At 36.3% G+C, this 25,768-nt stretch overlaps 1 protein-coding gene across 17 annotated transcripts in view; it reads right to left on the bottom strand.

Moving 5' to 3' along the window:
- Nucleotides 1–254: 254 nt before the first annotated feature.
- The window catches only part of CLASP2 (cytoplasmic linker associated protein 2), a gene marked incomplete at both ends in the record, with an annotated part of 129,532 nt that continues 104,018 nt past the window's right edge, over nucleotides 255–25,768 (bottom strand). For 16 of the 17 annotated variants that reach the window (XM_079537951.1, XM_079537963.1, XM_079537960.1 and 13 more), the window contains 12 exons: nucleotides 255–341; nucleotides 1,498–1,614; nucleotides 2,698–2,904; nucleotides 4,591–4,719; nucleotides 5,272–5,465; nucleotides 8,374–8,596; nucleotides 9,235–9,388; nucleotides 10,046–10,152; nucleotides 10,581–10,724; nucleotides 15,729–15,872; nucleotides 20,182–20,260; nucleotides 21,184–21,347. In XM_079537951.1, the coding sequence (XP_079394077.1) occupies nucleotides 255–341; nucleotides 1,498–1,614; nucleotides 2,698–2,904; nucleotides 4,591–4,719; nucleotides 5,272–5,465; nucleotides 8,374–8,596; nucleotides 9,235–9,388; nucleotides 10,046–10,152; nucleotides 10,581–10,724; nucleotides 15,729–15,872; nucleotides 20,182–20,260; nucleotides 21,184–21,347 (1,749 nt within the window). Of the gene's footprint in view, nucleotides 342–1,497; nucleotides 1,615–2,697; nucleotides 2,905–4,590; nucleotides 4,720–5,271; nucleotides 5,466–8,373; nucleotides 8,597–9,234; nucleotides 9,389–10,045; nucleotides 10,153–10,580; nucleotides 10,725–15,728; nucleotides 15,873–19,980; nucleotides 20,032–20,181; nucleotides 20,261–21,183; nucleotides 21,348–25,768 lie in introns of all 17 variants that reach the window. The other variant, XM_079537965.1, reaches the window with a different exon arrangement.

Below are 25,768 nucleotides of genomic sequence, written 5' to 3'. Positions count from 1 at the left end.
TGACCAACTGATGTTAATACTGCTTTTCCTTAGATTTGGAATAATTCTATTGCAACAGTCACATGCAGGCTGAAGACAGCCGTTGGTTAAGGAAAAAAAAAAAAAAGAAAAGAAAAGAAAAGAAAAGAAAAGAAAAGAAAAGAAAAAAAGAAAAAGAAACCAGGGTTCCAAAAGTTGTGTGTAAGAATTTTCCTTTCACTTGATGAGGGCTTTGCCCTTGCTTCAGGAGAGCTGGTTAATTCTTGTCAGCTTCATTAGCTTTGTCCAGACATATCTGCTGTCGTATCCCCTGGTCCAGAGCCTGTTTGTGCACGCTTGATGTAAAGGTTCAATAACTTCATCTGCAAAGCCAGGAATTAATTTTGTTCAGTATTTACACACTGTACACTCTACAGAAATGATACATTGAATTCTTCTCTTAATTCTTCTCTGAAAAGAATTCTTCTCTTAAAAGCAAAACTGTATTTTACACCATTAAGTGAAAGGTAACACACTTGCTAATATCTAACACAGCAAATCTAAGGATGTGAAGAAAGCAACCTATGGTAGCTACACTAAGACAAATACTTTTCCCCACATTACTGTGCTGCTCTGATTAAGGCAGGTTACTGGGTTTTTTTGTTTTTTGTTTTTTGTTTTTTGTTTTTTTTTTTTTTATTTTGTCTGTTTCTCTTAAGTGAATGTTGTGGTTTTAAGCCTCTACTTACAGGCATTGATTCCAGCACCTACCAAAGCTTCCAGTGCTGTCTACAGTCATATTCAGTGCAATCACTGCCAGACTATTTTTAAGATGTAGCTGTTTCATTGAAATGTATACAATATTAATTGTCTTGCTTTAGCTCCATGGACAAATTCATAACATACATCTATTTGAATGTAAAAAAACAGTACATAAGAGGTTTCCTAACCAAAAAAGGAACACAAGGTTCTTCCTCACCAAATCAGAGGTTCTGAAAGGACAGATTACAGCAAAAAACAAACAAACAAACACACACACAAAAAAAACCACAACAACAAAGGAGACATACATAACATAAACATAAACTATGTTACATAATGACTGCTTTTCAGTCAGCACTGCATGAAATACGAGGCAAGATATGGACGTAGAAAAAGCCATGCTGAATGTAGCTACTACCACTGTTTCAGAATAAAAAGTCTGACAGTGTACTCAGGTAAAAATTGTTCTGATTTTTTTTCAGCCACTGACCATATACAATTAAATAAATCTACTGTAAAGCAACAAGAAACACAACTTCTTATTTTTCAGGTTGCTGAAGTTTCGTGCATGTGCCTAAGTACCTGCAGACCTATGGATTTTCAGTTTTGAACCTTTGATATCAAAGTTACATCGACCCTCTGAGGGTTTCAGTATCCCTGGCTATCTCCATTCAGATACATACTTTTATGTATAAACTTCCTGGTAACTGCAACCACAACACAAACGTATACAGGTAATTATGAACCAAAACTTCTTAAATGCCATTTTTTACTTACTTTACTGCCAGTGAGTTGACTGAGATGTGGTTTTAGTTCATCACCAATTACTGCATGAATGGCTACAAGGCAGAAAACACATGCCTTACGAACACTGCTCTCTGAATTATCATAACCCTAGAAAGCAATAAAATTAACATTAATTGCTTATCAGTTAATGATTAAAAGCCTCAGAAAACTATTCAGTACTACTTATAATAAATACATTAAAATCTACTTTAAGTGAATGCTAAGCATTCCAAGAAAAAAAAAACACACAAAAACAAACAAGTGAATACAGAACATGCACATTTGAAAGGCAGGCTGTTATTAATTACCATTTATAATTATTTTTCAGACTGAAATTAAAACCCATACAATTCCTGTTCGTAATCTATACTGAAAACAGAGCTGCTGTCATGCTCCACATGGAAATACAGTAGGGGAGATCACAGGATAAAGTCTTCTAGATTACAGATATTTATTAAAGAGAAGACCATTGCATTCAGAGCTTTCTTACTCCTAAAGAAGCTGTTTCTTAACAGGTAAAACTCTGTTATTAACTCCCATCTTGTTACTGAATGATTTTTGTTTCTCATGCCTGGTTGTCTCATATCCCTTTCTCAGAAGGCTCTGCCTCTTACCTTCTTGCAGATGTGTGATTTGACCTTATGCATTAAAGTCAGAAATCTGCAGAATGAAGCCATCAAATTCTGGGAAGTCTTTATTCAGCACATGCAAGCTGATGTGTTTTGACTCTTTATATGGTGGCAGATTATTCATTTTTAAAGACAGAGAAAGAAACTTTTTATAACCTCCTAGTTTTATTGAACTTTCCCCAATCAACTGCTTCCTTCCTCTTGCTTCCCCCAAGCCCCAAGTGATAAAACCCTACAACAGTACAAACATTCAACGTGGATGACTTCAGACCAAATGGTCACAACTTGGAAAAGATACTACATATAACTGAAAGAGTCTATTGAACTTAACTACAGCCAATACTTCATATCCTAGCCAGATCCTGAGTCCTAACCACAGTTACAGTTTAGCCAGGTGACAATGAACGACAGTGCGCTCACTATCTGAATTAGTCTGGGTCAAAGTAGCCATCAGCTGTAAGACCAATAAAAATCCCTCATGAGAGCCAAGCAATGGTATTTTGAAAAAATCTTTGTAATTCTTCCATACAAAGAAGGTGGGGTTTTTTTGCTTTGTTTTTACCTGTATTAAACCTGGCACAATCTCTGGTAAAAGTTGAGTAAGAGTTTCTTTAGATACTCTCTCTATGACTTTTGTCTGCATTTTGATTGCAGCCAGATTAATTGGGTAATCTGCAGTCTGGATAATTGGACAAAGGACTTTGATGCACTGATCTGGGCTAATGGAAGTGGCCAGCATGGAAGCAGCTTCTTCAGCAGATCTCACCACCTATCGAAAGAATGAAAAAGACATGGAAAAATTATTTATAAGAGTATTAGTGCCAGTACAAGTCTTGAGCATAAAAATTTCTTAACAGCTCCACAGCATTGTAAAAATAGGCAAAGGATTTTTAAATGTGTGCAATTTTGCAACTGTTGGACTACTATACTAAAAACAAGGCTTTTCCCAACACCGTATGACTGAACTATATGTTCTGCAAGATGTGCATTGGTGTCTTCCAAACCTGCCTGAAAATACCTTCCAAACTTGACAATAGCTGTCGAGTCAGATCTGAAATCCCTCTAGTCTGCAATGCTATGCAGAATATAAATACAATATTATACAATTACATATTGAAATCTCTCCACTATTGAAAGCCATAATTTCCTGTGTTGTCATTCATTACTGTCTTTGACCATTAATAAGCTTCCATGTTCATCTCAAAGACTGTTTAATGACAATCATAGATTGCTACTTCTGGAGGCTTCTCCCATCTTTAATTTTAAAAAAAAAATTCAGGTAAGAGTTCTTAAAACTCTTAGGGAAGATACAGGAAAACAGTTAGTCAAAAGGTGCAGAAGCTCAGGATACAACACAGTCATAAGAGGGAAAATTCATTTCTTCATGTTTCTGCATCTGTGGTGTCTGGCAGCTAAAAGACAAGCTGCTAGATTATGTACAAAAAACTCAGAAGTCTTTCTCTTCAACCTTGTCTTGTTTACTCTTTCTCACATGCATTAAGAAAAAAAAAAAAGGAGAAATGGAACAGTAATATGGAGGGACAAATGGAAAGAAAGAAAAAAATAAACATGGTGCATGAAATTAAGAGGGCGCAGGGAAAACAAAGATGAGTATCAAATGAGTGACAAACATCACTGGTATGGAAAAAACTGCAGTCAAACTTCTGAATTTGGAACTCCACACCAAGTCCCATACACAGAAAAAGTCCTATCATAGGGAGTGTGGGAGCAAGGAAAGCAGGGAGAGATTTATGCATCTCATTAGACATCTTATTTTCATAACATCAGTGACACTGATGTGAAGTGTTTAATGTTTGGGTGGTTTCTGTATTTGTGTTTCTTATATCAAAATACATCATCCTTTGATGTGTATGCACATTATCATAAGCTTTCTGAGCAAGATTACACTCATCCTACTTCTGAACCTCCTCACAGTTCCCAGCCACAACCAACTCTTCCCTGCAGTATCTTCTCTCCTGGAAACACTCAAAGCCACGCTCTCGAATGGTGAAGAAGAATAGCTTAACCAGAGCTGGTTAAAAATGGGAAGGGATTGTAATTTCCTTGCCGTGTTCAATCCTATCTCTCAACTAGCAACCTTACAGAAATCCAAAGGGTTGCATTAGATAACTGGGCTAAAAAAGACATGTAACAAAAAACTCCCTTCAGTTATTCTTCATAGAACTCTGCTGGCACATCCTTGGCTATGGTTTTACGTCCTCTTGGGCAGCACCCAAGGCAACTGTTACTAGGGCTGATATTAAGCATTTCAGAGCTTACAAAACTGTAGTTCTTTTTTTTCCTTTTTTTTTGCATGCCTGTGTTAACATCTTCATTATTACACAAACGATTCATCGGTAAGATCTGATCTCTCAAACACTTTCTGGACAAAACACAGTTGCTGCATTCTGTGATATTTTGTCACAGTCTCAAACAAAGAAAACTGCTTACTAACCTCCTTATGAGGATCCTTATGCGCTTCTAATGTCTTCATTATTGTGAGCTCTGCGTAATTCTTAAACCTTGCTGGCTGATTCCTTAGGATTTCTCTTAGAACTTTCAATGCCAAAGCTCTGATTGCATGCTAGAGATTAAATATTAAAACAAATGAGTTATGTAACATTGAATAGACAAATGTTTAAGTGTTTATTCAACGGTTTATAAAGTTTTGACACAGTGAAACATCAGTGCCTTTCTATGCATATAAACAATATGAAACTAATATGGAAATAAATACAGCTAAAAAAAGTCTTCAATTGTTTGCTCTTTTTGAAATAATTCAGGTGGTGCATCATAATCATGCTGCTAATTGGAACTATCTATGCTGAGCTGCATACAATTTTACTCTTTGGAGTATTTTAGCATCACACAGTCACACAAATACATTATCTTTGAAAACAGACATTTTATTATCAAATCAAAAGCAATTATTAGTGCCAAGTAAACCTGAAGGATACTTGAGAAGATGGCCCTTCACCATTAAGAGATTCAAGAGTTCACATGATGTTCCTGCATTTCCATAACTTCTTGCTTTTCAAGACTAGCTGGAATTTGTGCTCTTCCTACAACCCACACAACTTAAAAAGCCAGTGAAAGCAAACCATGTACATTTTTAACTAGATTAATCTAACCTTACCTCTTTGTCTCCAAGTGTTTCAAGCAGCAAAAGCAGTATTGTTTTGAAGTGCTCATCCCAAACACCAAAAGACTCTTCTTGAGTTAACTTCATGAGCTCATACAGGGCAGCCTTTCTTTCCTCAACTCTCTCGTTATGGTTTGATAACTCTTTTAGTAACTCTGCAACTAGATCAGAATGATCCATGGGAGGCTCTATCAAAAAAGGAATGTATACAAACAGAATTTTGAAACTTGGTAAATATTAGTAAATATTAGTGCCTGATGCAAAACTGAAAAGTATCTTCTAGGGTAGCTAACTGCTTTCTTTTTGTTTTGTTTTATTTTGTTTTCCTCCAAGTCTGTTTGCCAGAATTACAGTTTAATTACTTCATTTTCAAAGCAGCCAATATTCCTGACCAAGCTTACAATCACAATAAAACAACGATGATACAGCAAAAAACAAAAGCATCCACAAAATTGAAGAGGATCCAGCAACCTGTAGGCTGGCTTACTGCTAGAGTTTCTTGCTCCTGTAATACATAAAGTGGCAAGTTCCCTGGATCCTTTTAAATCTGATCTATACAACAAAGGGCTGCTTTCCCAATGACCTTTCCATCGAAGAAGAAAAATTCACACTTGCACCTTCAGTATTACTGTACTGGTCAGATCTTTTGTAAGCCACGACTCCACAGCAATGGCTAGGCTTTCAACACAAACAGGAAAACAAAATGCGCAAGAGTGGTCCTTGATGTAAAACAGTGGAAATACAAACAAACCAAGGCTTTTAGCCTCATAGAGATTCCAGGGAATGCCTACTATCCCAGTGGCAGTCATTACAAGATAGCACTGGATTTCAGTTTTGATTACGGAGAATTCCATGATGATGGAGAAAAGAGTCAGTAGCAATTCTTATTTGGAAACACTGGACTACAGATGTGGAAATCTGCAAAGTCAAAAACAAAAGCCTTGATTCTGGTCTAATTTAAGTGTAACGTCAAGATACTGCCTTTACTCCATCATCAGGACCCTTTTAGCCTTCAAGAAATAAAAGCAGATAGCTTCTACCTTTGCACTGAGACTTTGGAATAAATTAACTTTTTTTTTTTTTCTTTAAATTCCCCTGGACAGAGGCTGAAAGTTTTCTTTCAGGGGGTAAAGAACAGCATTAAAAACCAAGTTTTCCCAAAACTGCACCTTTCCCAAAATTATTGCACTTTATTAACACATGAAATACATTTTTCAGAACAAATTTATTAGGTCATATACTGAGAGACTACAACTCTTAAAAACATAAGGACAAGATGTGGAGTGTATTCTTTCACAGTTTGTATTTTCCATTCCTGTATATGATTTAGCTGTGGTGTTTAATTCCCAAACATTCTCCAGATAAGAAAGGAGAAGTGTAAAAATCTACTTGCAACTTTTTTTCCCCCCTGCAAACAACAACAGAAATGAGTAGGAGCAAATGCAAGTGCTTCATCTGAATGAATTGAAGTATGTAGCAGATACATGTAAAATATTATATATATACAAATCTTTGATAAAGAACAGCTCTTCTCAAGCCATCAAATAATGTCATTTTGACAAAATACGCAGTGCTGGCAAAAGGAAAGCATGGCATGTTCTGAACACAATAAAGATTTGCCTACTGTCTGAAACATGCCCAAGCAAGTGAACAAGGCAGGAACAAAGCTTGGATGAAATACTTGTAAAATGACTGGATTCTAAATTGCTTTCTATTACTCTTGGAGGATACCAGTGATGTCCCTGCTCAGGCCTGTGCACGGCCTGGTTCTGTTTGATGCTTTTATTAATGCTTTTCATGGAATATGGAGACTGCTTTTAAAATCTACAAATTATTTCATTTTAAAAACAATGAAAGAGAGAAGAAATGGTAATGAACTTGATAAATAAGGAATGATCTGAAAGGAAAAAAGATGAAAACTAATGACAGTAAGTTAAAGGCAAGACAAAGAAGTGAATTCTTAAGCCCATATACAAAGTACTAGTTAAAAAAGCAGACATATGCAAAGCACAATCTATGGAAATGAGAAGAAAGAAAGGAGCTTCTTTGCAAAGGAACACTGGGTTCCTAACAGAGGCTGTGTTCTGCTTCTAAGGAAAAGTGACTTAAAAATCCAAGCTAACTTTGGCAAGAGGAAGAAAAATCCAAGATTTTCAGCAGATAGCAGCAGTTAGTAGCAAATAAACACAAGACAAGTTGAAGAATATAGATTTTACACACAAATGAGATGAGACTATCAGATCCAAACCATGGGGAAAAAAACCAAACAAACAAACCAAAACCACCCCAATGGATATATGTAGTATGTATGTATATATGTATGTATGTATGTATGTATGTATGTATGTATGTATTTTGCATCGAACTATATTTTGGTATACACTCATATTCAAAAAAGACAAGATATGTCTCTTCTGAATAATTGCTACTATACACCAATAGATCCAAAAAGCAGGTAGATAAAGAAAATGAATGTAAAGATTGCTGAATAAAATAATTAAGGTGACAACACATTTTGCTGGAAGAACAGAGTGCACGTGATGATGTGTAAGAAATTTTTCCCAGGAAAAAGCCTACAAAACAACAACCCAAATTCCTACAGATAAAAGAGCTAAAAGATTCACTTTCCAGGTAAAAGCTTTTTTTCCCCTTGCAAAAGCCTGTTTAGTCAATATAAAATACCAACGTCATGTTTCACATACAAATATTTTACTAACAAAATACTTCATCTTTCGCCTAATTCCTGAGCTGGTTTAATCCAGCTTTACTTGTTGTAAATGTTTTTCTTTAAATCTCAACCATAGAGTAGTGTGGTAAATAAACTTTATATTGACAATCCTGCTGTTAAAACAATACCAGAAGAATACAATACCATTCAATAATTACCTCATTTCCCACCCACCCTCACTCTATATAAATGTCAAACAATCGAACAGTGTCAGTCAGAAGGATTGCTGATAAATAAACTAGTTTAAAATATATTATGTAAAACCTCTTAAGGAAAGGGATAGTGCTAAGGGTTAACTCAGAAACTGAACTAAAAGGTGAAAAATGTCACAATTTCCCTTCTAGAACAGAAGGCAAACTGAAGCTTACCATCAGGAAATTGCTCTGCATCATCATCAAACATGGCTTCCTTCAAAGCAGATTTATTAAACGAACTATCAGAATAATTGTATGGGTTATAATCTCGTGAGCGTGGTGAAGAGTGAGGAGGCATTGTGTTGAGTAATGATGTCTTGTTATCAAGAGCTGTTCGGCCTGTCTCACTCACACCACCTCCTGCTCGTAGCTCTGCTATTCCAGAAGCACTGCTGATCTGCAGGAAAAGAAATACCAGATTTATATATAACACACACTTTTCAAATCACTACTTTACACACACATCTAAGTAGCAGAAACTTCTAAAGATTGGAAAGTTTCCTAAGCATTCCTGAGGATACATTAAGCTGGCCTTCAGGTAAGAAGACTTTGCTTCAGCACCCTGAACTTTAAAAAAAGAAAAAAGGAAAAAAAAGGTGTACAATTCATGTTTAAGCATACACACTTTGGGCAGGTCCAGCAGATCTGAAAGTTGAAGTTCCACAGAAACAGAAGTTTAAAACAGTGTATTCACCACTGAAAAACCTCTGGGTTTTGAATGGAATTAAACTTCTGGGAAAAAGAACAGTGTACAAATCTCTCAAAAATTAAACTCCTTGTTCTATGAGATGAAATTTTTAAAAGTACTGATGTTTAAAATAAACAAAAAGCTAATGCCACTTAAAATTAGCAATTAAAATGCATTTTGAATGCTGGGAACTGTTATGCTTGTTTCTTTTAAGCTCTGAAGTTAGCATATATGTCCCACTGCAGAAATCAGTACAGACAAACCTACTTAAAAAGATGTTTTATCTTTAATAGTAAGTCAGATATTGGCTTGATTTGCCAGTACCAAGATGTACCACGTCTACTCACTGAATCAACATCATCTTTTTTTGAATCCCGTTTCACAGGTTCGTTCATATCCTCCTGACTGCGGAAACTGAAGTTCTGAATAGCTTCAGTGACTCCACGAAGAGAACTGTAAATATCTTCGGAATTCATGTTTTCTGTATCATAATCAAATGCACTGTGGGCCATGGAAAAGGACATACAAATTAAGGTGGATTTATTTTCTGATCCTGTATTTTTAAATAACATTAACATGGAAGTACAGACGCACAGGAAACAGTAATAAAATTAAGCACTGCAAATGGCTAGCCAAGAAAGCAGCATCTGACTCAAGTACAACTTCTGCTGTTTTACTCTTCTAAGAGAATTTTACACCATTCTCCCTCTGTAAGAAAGATTTCCAGAGTAAGGGCAACTGATCAACGTATTGATTGACTGCTAAAAGCAAAGTTACAAAATCCACTTCACTGACAACTCTGATGCCATCAGAGAAGGTAAGAACATTTATGAACAATTCTTATCCCCCCCAAATTAATTCTGGCTGGATGACTTAAGCTGTTTTAACGTGCTGGGGATGAAGGTTTCTCTTCCATCTCCTACTATGCATCTTGCACTCTCAAGTGCACACGTTAGGAAAGCCCTGGCTCCTGTCAGACCATTCAGAGAGGTGGAACACTTCACTATTATGTCATTCTGTAGAGAAAGAGGGATTATTTTTCAGCATTTGCGACTGTGCAAAACGCACTCCATTTGTTCACAGCCTGGTTTACTATTTTGGAGAACATGTTTAATGAAGCCTTAGATGCAGAACTGCAGCAACACTGGCCAACATTACCTTGGTGACAAAGTGTTCTGCGATGTATTAGTTGGGGAAGTGAGAGGACTTGACCAGCTTGCTGGGGAGCGTGGAGTAGGTCTTGTCAAAGGACTTCCCATTGAACCCTGGTAGAGGAGAGATGAGAAGAGATACTACAGCAAGTCCATGGTTTCCCCTTTACTTGATTATTCTTTTTATTTTCTAGCACCCATAAACATTTAAAGAAATGCTATTTAATTTCTTGGCTTCTCTAACCAACGACAATAATTTCAAATGTTTAACTCTGAAATAATTAACGTAAGAGATAATAAACACTTCTCTTAACAAGTCCATTCAAACTTCGTTAAGTCACTTACTTGGAAATAACATACACTGAACAAATATCTCTGCAGGAAAATAAAAAGCATTCCATAAGGAGTGGTATCTGCTAATAAGACTTCATGGGGGGCTTGGATGACCTCCAGTAATTTTCTCACTCACACAACTCTAATGAAATGGAGTTGTGTCCAAAACACCAGTAAATTCAGAAATAATAATATGGAAGTGTAGATACCTGACCACTGTTGCCTGTATTTCGGAGATGATTATGAAGAAGCTTTGTGGCTCCATCCTGAAATGTTTTTGGTAAAGCACCCAGCAGCATTGTAAACTCAGGAGTATTAAGTTCAAAAAGGGAAATGAGTACTGACTGTGCAGCCTAGAAGAAAAAGCAGATTAAAACCACTAAGTTGAGTTGCTATAATGACAGGCAGTCACAAAAGGTGATGTAAGTATTAACTTAAATAAAGATATTAGCAGTTATAAACTAATGCAGTTCATATGCACTGCTAAGATCAAGGTTCAGATATTCATAAATTCAGGCACACAACAGTGAGCTTACACCTTTCAGAACCATCCTAATAAGCAGTCTTTCGGATAGATGATCCTCAGCCCTCCCTCCCCAGAACTCTGTTTACTAAAAGGAGTGAAGGAAGTATCAAAACAGCTTCTACAGGCAAATTGAGCAGATTTTAAAACGGAAAAATTGAACACACCAAGTAGGAATAAGTTTGTAATTCCTTCTCCTGAATTCCACAAGCGGTAAGACACAATACCAACAGACTAGCTTTCAAGCACCATGATGATGCAGGCTACTCCAAGAGTAATGGCTCCTATTTATTTCTGTGGAAACTTCAACTAATACAAAGAGCACAGTAACACTACTTAATAGAACAAATTCTCAGCTACCAAATATTTTTTTCAACACAGTAGCTATGCATTTTTATCAGCTGTGATTAAGAACCTGCATGCCACACTCAAAAAAAAACCTGCACCAGTGGAGATGACCGTTTCACAGTTGCTATGACAGCACTGTTGCCAGAAAACTGTTGCCCACGCAGTCCATTTTTCATCATTCCAGACACATGGAAATCAGGAGGCACCAAATCCAGAGTATCCTGTGGGTATGGCAGGACAGTCCAGCCAAGATTGGCAATGTGCTCTACTCTCTTCAAACTGGTATGAGGCCCAGTGTTACTGTGTTGCAAGAGAAAGGTTGTCTTCTCTGGATGGGCTGTGGAAATTCAAGCCTTCAGCTTAACGTCTGATTCAGCAGCGAAAGTTGATGGTTAGTTTGAGTTCCAGGAAATCCAGAGGGAGCACCCCTTTCCTATTTCAAAAGACACTGGTAAGATTCTTACCTACTGAGGGCTGTGTCATAAACTTTTTCTTTGATGGGAAATGCACGTCACCATGCCAAAGACTGCCATTTTGACTCTGGATTGTAGTGGTGACATGACGTCTCTTCATCCCCAATGATGTGATCCAGGAAATTTTCACTTTCAGCCTTGTATTGGTTCAACAGGTCACAACAAGACTGTATGCAGTGTTCTTTCCGTTCCTGTGTGAACATCTGTGGGACCCACCTGGCTCAAACACTATGACATTCCAACATAGCCACCACTTTCTCCAGCACCTTGAAGGCAATATTCAGCTCCATAAACAGACCCCTGGTTGTAATCTGCCATTTCACATGGATGAACTGATCAAGATGTTCTTCACTGTGTGGTACGACAGCTGTGTGTGGCCATCCAGAACATGATTTGTCTTTCACATTGCTGTCACCACTGCAGAAACGCAGCACCCACTGCCTCACTGTGCTCACATCCACTATTTGGTGTCAAGAAATGTTCAGCAAGTATTGAACGTCAATGGGAGCATTTTTTTTTCTGCATGGAACAATTTAATTCCACACCTTTGCTTCAGATGTACTTCCATACCAGACGCCATTTGATCAGACTGCCCCTCTGCTGCCATCTGTCGCACAGCAACAAAATGTAACAGGGTGCTGGTGGGAAGGTTCAGCCCCTACTGCCACGCCACCAACCTCTGCCCTCTGACACTGTGGGCCAGGAACAGGAGATTTACCTTTGGCACTACCTTCTTATTGCTATACATTCGAAAGATGAAAACTTACGTACTGGAGTTTGTAGTGTACTGGATTACACCTTCCACACCCCCAATTTTAGCACTTCATATTTAACGGCATCCTCATCCTACAGCATGTTTTCATACAACGTATTCTATTTATTTACTTCTGCCAAGAGGGAAATACACAGTGACAAAGCACTACAGTATGTTACAGAATGATGGGATACCACTTGAGTTCCTCTCTGCTAAAGAAATGTTGACTGCATGACTTAGTTTGTTAAATATTCACTGGACAGGCTAACAAAACTGTCAACATTGCAACTAACTTAGCACATGCAATGAAAAGCTAGTGATTATTAAGTTTCTTTATAGTATGAAACTCTGGTTCTGAGATTAACCAACTTTATCTAGTTTCAATAGAAGTGACACACCATCAAGGTCTGCCACGCACTGGAGAGAACCAGTGCCTCATGCTAGCCAGAATGACAGGCAGCTTGGTTCAGCACCAAAAATACTTCAAGCAAGCAGTTTAGAAATTCTTTTAGACATTTATTTCCCCCCTTTGCTTCGAGAGCAATGAACTGTAGCACTTTTTAATTAGAAGTGGAAAGCCAAGCTATGAGAGCACATACCAGCACACGTCTTAGTATTAAATTTAATGATGAAAATTCTAGCATGTTAGAACGCCACAAACTGTCTTTGCACACTCGTGATCAGCTGTTTTCTGGTACTTTTATTCCCTCCTCCCTGAACAGTCTTCAAGTGAACAGCCTGAATGCCCTCTACAACCTGTCTTTGGTGCTCCGTTTTTCCCTCATTATTTCTTTTAGTCAGTCTTTTCACATAAATTGATACATACAAAACCAAAACAAAACCTCCAACTGAACAAAGGTTTGGAAGGTACCACTTTCTTTTCTCTGTCCTGTTATCCACATCTTCACTGCCTAACGCTGTGTCTACTTAAGCTGCCAACAGTAATAACAAAACATATATATAACAAAATACAGTCTACAGTCATATCAGGAAAGAAACTGATAACCATCAGGTTTGCCTACAAGCTCAACCTGAAGTATCAAAATGGAAATCGACTCACAGAAGGGTTTCATTAAGGAGCCATCTATTTTCCTTCTTCCTTATTAATAAAAGAAAGAGAGAGAGAGAGAGAGAGAAAGAAAAAAGGGAAAAAAAGAAAAAAGGCGTTTTAGAGAGGCTTTTTTTCCCCTCTGAGTATAAGCTTGCTCTCTTGAGATTGTCACATCCACTCACATTTTAAAAGGAGTAAGAATGAGAAGTATGTTTTGTATTGCTCTAACTTAGAAGAACTCTAAGATTTTAATTCTTCTCAGAAGAGTTTTAATTGTAGAGGAAAGTAGAATTTTACACTGCAGACTGCAGTCCCTAAGTAAACTACATTAACTGTGCCCACCTTAACACTAATATTAAAAAAAAAAAAAAGATTTTTAATCTACTTGGAATGTTTTTTGTTTTGTTTTGTGTTTTAGAGAAAAGCAAAATGGCACAGAAAAACAAGTGGTAAAAAAAGTCTTAATTTAAAGAAAGCATGTAAGATGTTAATGTTACTGTCATCTTTAAAAAAAGTTTAGAAAGATTGACATAACCATGCTAGCATTTTCAAGCCTGTCAACAGAACAAAACATTTCAAAGGATCAGAATAACTTTTTTTGACTATTTATGGGCAAATTTTTACTTTGAGACTTACTAAAGGCTTTTAGGAGTTAGCAACCCCTAGCAAGTCTGTTATGGAAAGAAAATATAAACTGAGAAAGCTTCATATAATTAAAGTGTTCCAGATGATAAAACTCAAAGGCAATTCTTTCCATGATTCAGTTACTTATTGACATCAAAATGGTTATTAAAGATATGAAGCATAAGATAAGACAGCTCGCCACGTGTCTCAGTACTAAAACTACTGATTTAGAAGATAGTGCTGCTTCAGTTCCTTTTCTAGTTTATGGTCTCATGCATGTCACTAGAACATGGTAACTAGGCGAGACAAGTCCCAAGGATATAAGCTGTTGCTGCTTTCTCATGCTGAAAGTTATATTAGAAGTGGAAGGTAAAAAAAAAGCTATCTGCATTATAAATTTTGCTACGGTGAATTATTATAAACAACCAAGATATCAAGAAGTGGCAAAAGTTACTTTCATTTTCTTTTGCAGTATACACTGTGAGAGATAGCTCTCCATCTTTTTCTATCAATTCTCTCCCACAAAGCTTCCCTCCTGAAGGAAGCTTTGATTCTGATTCCAGAAATAAAGTTGCCAAAACTCAAGCTGACCTGAATCTAGCTAAGGAAATGTAAACAAATACATTGTTTTTATTTCAATTGCAGAAATAAACAGGGAAAAATGAACAGAAGAGTTATAGGTCTATGCCAAACATGATTCTGCTTTATGCGCAATAGACAAAGTATTTCTATTTAACATTCAAGAAGTGCTAACATACTGATAAAGGCAGCTAAACAGGATGGATATTGACAACGAGAAAAACAACAAATAAATCTATTCCATCTACATTCAAAGAGAATTAAAAGAAATTTGCTCTCTAATTTCAAGAATTATCTAGTGTACTTTTCTGAAGGCTGCACTGGTAAATTTCTCATGGTTATTTTTTATCCTTATTCTGAATGCCCACAAATATTAATCTGGCTTTACAAGAGTTATGTGGAGAGGGGATTTTTGCACTGGAACTGCAGCATCACAAGAACAATTCTTTGATACAACCTCATTTATAAACACCAAAGGCTAAACACACGATTGCTTACCAGTCTTTTGTGTTTCACAAAAAACCTAACTGAGGCTGAAGTGAGCTCACGATCACAGTCACCATTTCTACTGTGAACGTGCTATTACTATTATAGATGGTTTTGGAAGTAAGATTGAAACTGTACAGAAAATGCCTACAGAAAATATCTTAATACCAGAGAGTGCTTGAAACAGAAGTTAATCCCCGTCCTATGAAATATGATCTCTATATATTAACAGATGTGAAACACAACCATGATGTGGAGATTCAAGATTTTAAATTTTACTGGAACGTTCCCAAACATGTACTTTCTGGTAGTTTTACTTTGGCAATTTTGGTATTTTAGACACAACTCTTTGTGGTATTCGCTCAGAGGGACACAGAAGTCTATTTTCTCCGGGAAACAATAAAATTGTTTTTAAAGAAAAATAAACTTTTTTTTCTATTTAGGCATGAATTATCAATAACTTTTTTAATCTGCCCAAGACACTTGGAATATACTGTAAGTACACATTAACCAACATACCTTCCTAACATCTGAGCTTTTAGGTTCTGTGGTCCAGGTGATGATTCGAGACACTGCTAACCTAGTTTCACTTGAATTTACAAAATCCCCTGGATCCATCTGTTGTGCAAGAGTCTCTATGTATTTAAGAATTGCAACTTTTACCTGTAAAGAGAAATAGAGTTAGCTGGATAATAAAAACTGTGCGACAAGAACAAGAGTGATTACAGAACACAGTGCACATTCTCTAAAATACTTCTTTAATTATCCTAAACATCTTTTCAGCATTGACATAAAACTTCAAGCAGCAAATTAATTTACAGAGAAGTACATTGTTTCAAGAAGGAAGTTCCACAGAAACTGTACTAATAGAAATTTCAGATTTCACTGGTAGTGACTAAAAGGTAACGGATCATTTAACAAACAGAAAATGAAAGTACTCAAAACATTTGTGCACATTCAAAACTATTGAGAATTTCTTTCAAATATTAAAACAAAAAAAGGACATAATCTGATAAACCGATAATCAGGTTAAGTTAGAATATGATGTAGTCAATACTCAGCACCCTTTTATGAAAACCAGTGCACACAAGTCAGTACTGCCAGGGATAAGCTCTATGAATCTTCTGACTGAAAATTAAAAGCTATGGAATAGAGTTTCCACAAAACTCTACCTTGACACATAAAGAGTTTTCCTTTGAAGATATTAAGGAAATAGACATGAATTTACCAGAAGGACAGAAAAGCTGCCCAGACGTTCTCTGAATGACTGACTCCCCTTGTGCAGAATTAGTTTTAACTGTCTCAACTGCAGCCTCTCTTTAATTTCTTCAAAACTGCATCACTGCCCAGCTTTAGCAGAGGGGTGCTATGCCTGTAACTCCCTTACACATTCTCTGCTCAGTTCCTGCTGCCCCAGAGATAACTGTCATTCTACCCATCAAAAAAAGTGGTTAACATTCATTTATGCAATCTTTTCAACTTAGGTATTTCTGACTCAGTGGAATTAAAAGCTGCTATCAGGAGGGAGAAACAAATGCCCCTCATAAGCAGAAAGCAAGCAAGCTCCAGGCATAATTTCAATTATATATGACTTGTAGTGTTCTGAACAGAACTATTTAGCAACTTCCATCGGTCATCAAAACTTCCAGGCTGTTAACACACGATACAACACTAAATGACATGAACATTACTGATAGCTGATACATTAATAATGAACACTTCATTTTCACAGCAGCTGTTAAATTGGACTTTTTCAAGGTTACACAACAACCAACAGTTAGAGGTTTTCAGCTTAGGCAAATCAATACCAACATACTTGGTATGAAAACACTATTGGCAAGATTCTTTCAGTGAGAGGATAAACACAAAAATCCCTATAACGAGATGCACATATTACTGATATAAAACACTCTAAATTAAACTCTGGAAGAGCAGCAAATCTACTTATGATGCATTTTAGTCATTACTATAAACAAGTGAGAGTAGAAATAAAAGTTTTAAGATAGTACTCTTCAACAATCCAATTTATCTCTGCAAGACCTGAGACAAATGATTTTTAACTGCAATGAAAGCAGCTGCAGGAATTCTTAAAATTACTATTTGCTGTTCATCTCAAACCACTGTCTCTGAAGCTGTTTAATATTGCCATGACTTTACTTGCACGCTGTAGGCTGAATTTATTGCATCTAGCTGGACTACAAGCACTGAGACGGTGAGTATTTTTCCTATACAGAATACAATACAGATAGACACTTAAAGAACAGCTGTAGTAAGTGAGCTGAAATATAAAGCAAGCTTCAGGTAGCACTATTATACACAAAAACTAGATAAATGAAACCAAAGTGTTTCCATAAAAATCTTTCACAGGTAAATTTTGGCACAAAAATATTCTGTGCAACTCATCAGATTCAGGAAATGCTGTAAGGATGCTACACAGTCAATGTCAGAAGGCAAACTGTTTTCCTGTCCTGTGAAACATTTTAGATGTACTGAGTCTCATTTTGTCCACAAAGATAAGTCACAGAAATGTTCCACCTAATAAGAAAGAGTCAAGAAGAATGCAGAGAATACCTTCCTTAAAATAGACAAATGTCCATCTCTTACAGCACTTTCCTAAGATGGAAGAGACTGAACTCTGCTTTACTCAGGTGAAATGCAATCACAGTGTTTTCCAGCTTGCCACATCCCTCGTGTCAGTCCTAGCAGCTGGGTTACTCTGATACTGCCTCTATCTTGCTTTAACCAAATGACTACAAAAACCGTAACGACTGACTTTTAAAGGGCTCTCATCTCCATGAATGTGCTGTGTTTTTGTCTTTTTATTTTTTTAATCCAGAAAATTTAATACTACTTTAGAGGGGAAAAAAAAAAACAAACAAAAACCACCAAACAACTGTAGCAACAAACTTTTCAAGACATTAATATTTTCAAAGGAAAGAATAATTCAGAAATTTCTAATGAGCTTTGGCCAAAATGCTTATTAACAGATCTCTCTGTATGTGAGCCATCATGTATTCAACCTGAGAAAAATGAAAGTGATGCTTGGAAGTATTTTCCAGGACAACACTTGTCCATAAGAAAACATATGTTCTGCACCTGCAAAATAATAAGCTTATTACATGTGACTACTATGCATAAACTTGACAAAAACAGATACGTGCACCTGACATCTGTAAGCTGTATTTCAGCAGTTCACCACAGCTGCATGTTTCCTTAATGCCAATGAGTAAGACAGGACACAATACAGCACTGTGTGTATTCTATACCAGTAGAATAACATCATCTCTGTTTGTTCAGCTTTCCTAATCTACCTCCTGGAGGCACTCTAAAAGCTTCAGTTTATTTTCCAAGGCTTAGGTGTGTGTAAATGTTAAACGATGACAACGACAGTTTAATCTGAAGGATCACGACTGGTAGTACTGCCACATGAAAACAAGAAAGAAGCATCATATGAAGGAAGGAATCCTTCCATGAAAGCAAGTTTCTGATTTTATCACATCCTGAACCAGAACTATCTCTTTTTTTCAGAGAAAAAACAAAAGCTGAAGATCCCAAGAAATAGAGCAGTACCTAAAGATTTTTCAGTTAATCTCAGATATCTGGGTGCACTGAGGTTGGAATTTTGGCAAAACATTCAGAGTGGATATTAGACAAATAATTTTGCAATTTAAGTTCAGTAACTTCACTGCTTTGATCTGAAGTTGTAATTATCTAGCAAAGATGGAAGATGGGGGACAGGCACCACTTCTTTCTGAAAAAACTCACCTTCTCGTTAGCAGTAAGATAATTAGGTGTCCCAAAAAGAATAGCTCAATCACCAAATTCACCTTTCTGGTGAGGAAAACCAAGTAAAATAAAATCCAATTTGTTCCAAGGATTTATTTAAACAACAAACTGATTTTTACTACCTCATTTGCTGTCTTCAATAAATGACAGCAGTCCCTTTTTAACACAGCTCTACGAAGCAACAGTGGTCAACGTATCAACTGTCCTCAAAAGCTTAAAAATGTAAGTTTTACTGTATCGTAGACAAAAAAGGCACATTCAGGTGATTTTAGGTTCAACACGACTTGGAAAAAAACATATTCTTGTGCAGTATCAAATGGCGCAATAACAGTTCGTGCAGGATAGAGCAGAAAATGCCAGCTATATGCTTGTTATTTCCCCATTTATCTCACTGGTAAATCTTCAGATTTGATGCATTTATCCTAAAATCATTTGTAAATGGAAATGCACTACAGGATTCAGGTTGGTTTCTTTTTTTTCCAACCCCCAATTTTCAAGTTTACAGGCAGAGATTTTTAACACATAAAAATGTGTGTACGTACAGATCTACACACAGCTTTCAGAGAAGTAAGGGTTCTATAAAGGGAGCTTGTTTTTAAAGCAAAGAGTTTACATTAAAATATCTTAATGGAATTGAAGACCTAACAGGCTAAGCACAGGAAAACTCATACATGAACTAGGAAAACAATACTGGGAAATCACAAACATAAAATTAGAAGACTTGATAGAGTGAGTTTGCATAACCAGCTTGATGTTAGGCGGCCACATTTTTCTTGCTCATTTTTACTGTGCTGTGGTTTTATTAGATCTCACTTGCAGCAAACATTTCCATAGTAGTGTAATGTTTAAAGTTGAACATCTGCATGCTTAAAGTTTCTTGCAAAGGTTAGTAGCAGCATATGAATGCATTCAAAAAAAAGTTTTGGAAACACTGTAAGAGTTTTGGCAAAGGGTTAAGAATAAAGACAATAATTCAGACAAAAACCTTGGAGCTCCAAAAAGAGCGAAGCTGGTCCTGCAGTGCTGGCTTGACTGTCTGAAATTTTACAAAAACAAAATCCACTAATTGAAAATCTGTTTTTTTGTAAAACAGAAGAAAACAAAAATAACAATCCAAAGGTAAGTAAGACAATCAAATGTCTATGAATTATGATTCTGTTTATCACGTAAGCCTGAAAATTCTTACCTTCAAACTAGGTGTTTGGGTCTGGTCGACAGTAAATCTCATTAAAATACTAAACTGAAGATCATTTGGAAAAGATTCCCTGTAAAATAAATCACATCACGTTTTATTTTATAAACTTTAAACTTTTATATTCTTTATTATATTAAGAAAAAATGCCTACCAATTTTGTTGACATTGACTTTCAGAAACATTCACCTAGCTCATAGAGGACAACATTTAAGAAGTCACTATTCTGAAGTAGTTAAACCTAAAATACATATAATGCAACTAGTAACGAATTATACTGCAGTACTCTGAATCTAAACATGTGCAATTCAAAAATCCCACAATTATTATGCACTTCAACTGTTAAAAGCATACACAACACTCCTACAAATTTCTCTGAACGATCCTGTCCATTCTCCCTGCCTCTGCTTCACTATTGCACACTCTGGTATAACCCTACTGGGCCCTTGCTGCAGCAGAAAATGTTCAGCTTGTCCCATTCTTCAGAGAATAGAGGACGAGAAGAAGATTCCAGAACTTTTCCAATTCTACTTAAAAATCTAGCCTTCATCTGGGAACAAAGCTGGCTGGTTGACTGCTCCCAGAACCACGTGAAGTTGTGTGGGCAGAGTGAAGGAAGGATATGGAAATAATAGATTTGCTTTCTAACTCCTTAAGAGACGTTCTAACAATACTGCAACAATATTTTGATATCAAAAGGAAGAAAAAAATAACTAAAAACAATAACATACATGGCTCAAATCCACCTTTTGAAATTTGGCGAGTAGAAACATATTACTTGTTCAGCATTAAGGAATCAAAACTCTTCAAACATTTAGAAAACCAGAACACTTAAGCAGTAAGTTTTTTTCATGATCTGTTGTTAGGTCTGTATTTTTCCAAGAATTTCACTGCATGTATTTGCACATACATACAGATAAAACACCTTGGAAATAGCATGAGGTGATGATCTATTATGTTGCTGGGTTTTCTTTGTGTTTTTTCCCCCAAAATTACCTTGTGACATCAAGTGCCTTCTGAACTTTTGCTTGTACAGACCCAAGCAAATCAGCGCCCATTTTCTTCAGTAGCTGGGTCAGCAGTACAAATAGCCAGTCCTGCAGATCTTCTTTATGGACCTGGATGAAGTCCACCAGTGTCTCCAAAAACATACTGAACACCTAAAAGGTATAAGAAGAAGGAAAGAGGGTAGGATGGGGAAAGAGGAAATGACACTGACATATGCTGAACTTACAAACAAAGCAGCAGCAGTAAGGGAATCAGAGGCAGAGATAGGCAGTGTTTTGCAGCCAAGCAGGAAAAAAATAAAAAGAACCTGTCTTGCTTTTTCATTGGATTTTGATACAAGAGTACAGTGGAAGCATTAGCTGATTTCTGCAGAAGTTTGAAAACTAGGTTTTCCATGCAGTATTGTCAAGAAAAGAAATGCTTACTGTGATGGCTGGCGCAATCTCATTTATTTTTAAAGTAAAACTTTTTTTTTCCCCATTTCAAGCTTTATCATTAAGTGGGTTTTACATACTCCTCAATGACTACAAAAACACCTTCTCTCTAAAGCAAAAAAAGCAGCTACAGTGCTCTAGTAGAATCTTCATTATAAATATCTTCACTACTAAGTACTGCAAGATCATGAAAGCTGGCCAACTCCTTACATAAAACATTTCTGGAACAGAACAAGGTTCTTCTGCTATTGCAGATATCCAAACTCAAAGTTGTTCCCCAGAGCAGGAAAAAAAGCCACAATACGTTTCGGATTCACAGCTGTTTAAGTACTTTAGTAATCCAAAACATATCCATTGCGTTCTTTTAAACATATAATGCTGAAAACACAGTATTCAGTTTTTAAAAAGTGATGCATACTAATGTATAATAACTTAACCAGGGAGATCAGGAAGGAGGACATCATAAATACACAACTTCATCTGAACAGTCTTTTTAGCATCTCTCACTGATTTTATGTTTTTCCTACGCTCACAAAGATCTCAAGACATGTATGCTATAAATTCAGTGTAATTCATGAGTTTCCCATTTCTCTGATAACAAAAATGAGTATTTGAGCTGAAGATGCTGCCTTCACATCTGACTTGCATTCTTGTTCCAGCAAATAGCTGGGTACAACAAAGTTGTTATGATACGAAGAGGTCTGGACACATACTGCCTCCTGAGTATGTACCTGACACGGCTACAGGGTTGGAAATACCTGGTGCAGAGGATGGGCTCTAACACCACATCCTCCTCCTCCTCCTGCAGCTTATCTGCCTTGTGATGACGCCAAATTCTGCTGCTATAGGAGTGGATGAACCCCAGCAGTAATGATACCTCACAAGGCTGTAAGATACCACACTACAGAAACAGGCTTACATCCACACCGCTGGCCAGGAACGGAGGGGTCAGACCATTAGTGAGGGAAGTAGATCTCCTAGCTTTTCACGATGATAAATCAAGCCAGGGTAAGTCAATTCATACAATGAAAAAAAATAAAAGAGATCAATAGAGTTAGGTTTAAAAATGTCTCAACATTTACAGTAAAAGTAATCAGATTATTTCAGGACCACGTAAAGACCAGAGGATCTATGAAGAGACACCCTGAACAGCAAAAAATCTTCATTAGAAACAAAATACAAACTCTACTTAACATAAAGCCAATTAGGATGTAATAGTACAACCTCCATGTTGGGGTAAATTAGGTTGAAAATGAGAAAAAATATTGCACTTAGATTTTTATGCAAGTCGGACATTTAAAAATTGCCCTCCTCGAAGTGGGAAGTAATTTTCACACCTGTGATTGTAAATGCCTTCTCTATTTGGCTGAACTGAAACCATATGCCATAAACACAAAGGGTTAATCATGGACACAGTTTGTAAAAGCTAGACAAAACCAGCCAAACAGTACTTTCTCTATTCTAATGTTACTGTCTTTGGATTTTACAGCCCCCTAGAATAAGAAGAAAAAAATAAAGTACTATAAAGATTACATTGAAGTCTTACAACTATATTTAAAATCTTTCCAATTAAGTTATTTAGCACAGCAGAACTTAGAAATTGTACCTGTTTCTTAAAGTTTCTGTATACCAGTACACACAATTCTTCATTAAATTTGCAGGCCAAACAGACTGGTTACAACAAGCTACTGGATGGAGTAATGTAGACTCCTTATGATACTTTCAACAAGTAAAGTGGGTTAAAGTGAAATCAGTATGAAGTGAATAATGAACCACTATGGCCAAAGTACTTTAAAAATTTTGTGCCAACTTTTTAATGTTAAAAATACACACTCACAAGTGATGACTAAGTTTTCTTTTCAGGCTTTGATTTTAGCTCTATCACACGACTGCCAGCAGAAAAGTTGTGTAAGTTTAATCACTTTGTGGTATTTAAAATATAAAAATATCATGGCTTTTTGTCTCAGTCAAAGCGTGAGGATTAAAAAAAAAAAAAGCTGGAAGAGAATTTAAGGTAAAGGATGAATTTGGAATGGAAAATGGAATTCAGCCACCTTCGTCCTGAACAATGTATGCAGGTACTACAACCGCTGCAGTCTGCATTTTTAAGATGCAACTTAAAACTTCTATCAAGCACCTAAAGCTGAAGTTCTGAATAATTTGATAGTGGAAAAAATAAACAGATATGAAAATAATTGCAACTGGTCTACCTTTCAAGTGAATTATTTCAGATGTGCCAACCACCACAATATAAAGCAGGAATGCATAACCAAACAATGTCAGTTAATTAGTAGATAGAGCACATCTCAAAACTTTGCCACACAGTTTACATCATTGTATACAGCATTTTATGATTGCAAAAGGCTTGACACTGCATGAACTTGTTGGGGAAGAAAAATAGAGAAAAAGGGTTAATTGCACATTCATGCAAATAAGGTTAGGCTTCCAACAAATACTGAACCAACTTACTCTCTAAAGAGAGTTCCAACACAGGAGACAGCATGCAAAACAAAACAAAACAAAAAACAAAAACAAAAAAGGGAAAAAGATAAAAACATATAAATTAGTGGCCACCAATACAAAGTTCCTGTATGGAATATAAAAAGAAACGAAACAAAAAAGGTATTTCAAAGCTTTTATCACAAATTTAAGGATTTTATTGGGATATCTAAACTATCTAAACTAATTGGGATATCTAAACAGTAAGCACTGGCACATCCTTCAAATCATTCACCCATCTTCTCCTCCAAATGATATTACTGTCCTCCCAAGCAATTCCCTACATCCAGATACCATGTTAAAAGAAACCCTTAAATGGAAAAAAAGACAACACAGAAGTGATGACAGAACAATTCCTACAGGCATTTGAAGACAAGACTCTAAGATTAGATCTGTGCAGCTATGTATGCATGATTAAAAAAAAATCCACAGCTCAAGAACTTCTGATACTTGAGCTGACCCCCCAGTAGCAAATTCACAAATTATGATTAGTTTTGCAATATCAAAAAGCAGGCAAGCTTTCAGTGACTGGAACAGGTGCTAATACTTATGCTACTGCATTAATCACATTTCAGAACTCAGAAGTTACATTATCCCATGTCGGAATGCCCAATAAACAACAACCAAAAAATCGGCTGGGTTGCAGTAATTCATAAAGGCCCAACGGAAATTTAAAATGCTCTTCTGATACAAACAGCTGGATTTCGGAGCGCTTTCATTCTCCTCCTCCACCCTAACCTCAACAAAAACCTCAAGGATAGCACCAATAGGTGCAGAGCTGCTGTATGAATTAACAGAAGAATGAACCACCAAAATTAAGGTAAGCTGCTATTCACAATTTTATCATACTCCACTTGGAAACCAATCATATTTCAGTATTTAATTTTCTTTGCTCTCTTCTTCTAAACGGAACGTTTTGTTCCTCTTCAGCTTGGTTTTTGTTGTTTCTTCTGGATTACTACAGTATGTAAGCAAGTTTATCACTATGCTCATGTGTGCAATGGAATTTTCTTCCAAAAATACAGAGGGCATTCACCAGCCTTTACTTTTCCTGCCAGAAAAATAACAAAGTTTGCCTGTCACGATTTTGTATCTCTCTAATTTAGTTTTCCATCAAAACAATCACAAAGACTTAAAAATGTTCAAAGTGTGGCATAATCAGAGCTTCTTCTCAACAGAATTGTGGAAAGCCAGTAGCTCTGAAGTAACTACTCCACTGTGAGTTTCTCTGGGTTACCACTTTATCAATTCTGAAATACAGATATTAAGTGACACATGTTACATTCAACATAAAAAACAGAGTTTCTTCCAAGCAAGACTGTAGCTGTAAACTAAACATGAAGTTACATGTTTTCTATATGTTATTATTTTAACTTTCATCAGGTTCATATTCACTTGCAGTCCTTAGCTAGAGGAAATTATTGCAGTAGATTATATACACATAGATGTGCTGCATATATATGCATCTCTCACAATAAGTGTTAAAAAAAAAATAACAGGAGTGGTGACTCACTTTTAATAATTAATATTATTCCATTTGCAGTCTTTACTACTGTAAAAATTAATAACTAATCACATTTTCTTTTATACACAACATACTTGGCATCTCAATTATTATCAGTGATATAAAATTATTCAGT

Source organism: Tetrao urogallus (assembly GCF_951394365.1).
Source record: "Tetrao urogallus genome assembly, chromosome: 7".
In the NCBI taxonomy this organism is placed as follows: domain Eukaryota; kingdom Metazoa; phylum Chordata; class Aves; order Galliformes; family Phasianidae; genus Tetrao; species Tetrao urogallus.
This window is presented reverse-complemented; position numbering and strand designations above follow the sequence as displayed.